Source organism: Buceros rhinoceros, unplaced genomic scaffold (assembly GCF_000710305.1).
Source record: "Buceros rhinoceros silvestris isolate BGI_N320 unplaced genomic scaffold, ASM71030v1 scaffold5156, whole genome shotgun sequence".
Taxonomy (NCBI): Eukaryota; Metazoa; Chordata; class Aves; order Bucerotiformes; family Bucerotidae; genus Buceros; species Buceros rhinoceros.
This window is the reverse complement of record NW_010416778.1, coordinates 1-223: the sequence shown is the minus strand read 5'-3', so window position 1 is coordinate 223 and position 223 is coordinate 1. Positions and strand designations below refer to the sequence as shown.

The window sequence follows — 223 nt, the reverse complement described above, 5'->3', positions numbered from 1 at the left end:
GAGTGGGCCCAGAGCCCCACGGTGGCAGCTGGTAAGCCCCGCGGGTGCTGGATACGCCGCGGACTCACCACTCCTCTCCAATTCGGTACACGTAGACGATGTTGTCCGTCTGACCGATGGCGATTTTGGTGGAGTCCGGGGAGAAGGCCATGCCTTTGACCGCGTAGCTCCTCCGGCCGTACTGCGGGAGGACGGCGGTGTGACCCACGGGGGAGGCCGGCCG

At 66.8% G+C, this 223-nt stretch overlaps 1 protein-coding gene across 1 annotated transcript in view; it reads right to left on the bottom strand.

The window, feature by feature from the left end:
• IFT172 (intraflagellar transport 172) overlaps window positions 1-181 on the bottom strand; it is a gene marked incomplete at its 5' end in the record, with an annotated part of 37091 nt that extends 36910 nt beyond the window's left edge. Inside the window, one exon of the mRNA XM_010137922.1 lies at window positions 69-181. Coding sequence (XP_010136224.1) covers window positions 69-181 — 113 coding nt within the window. The remainder of the gene's footprint in view (window positions 1-68) is intronic.
• Between the last annotated feature and the right edge of the window lie 42 nt (window positions 182-223).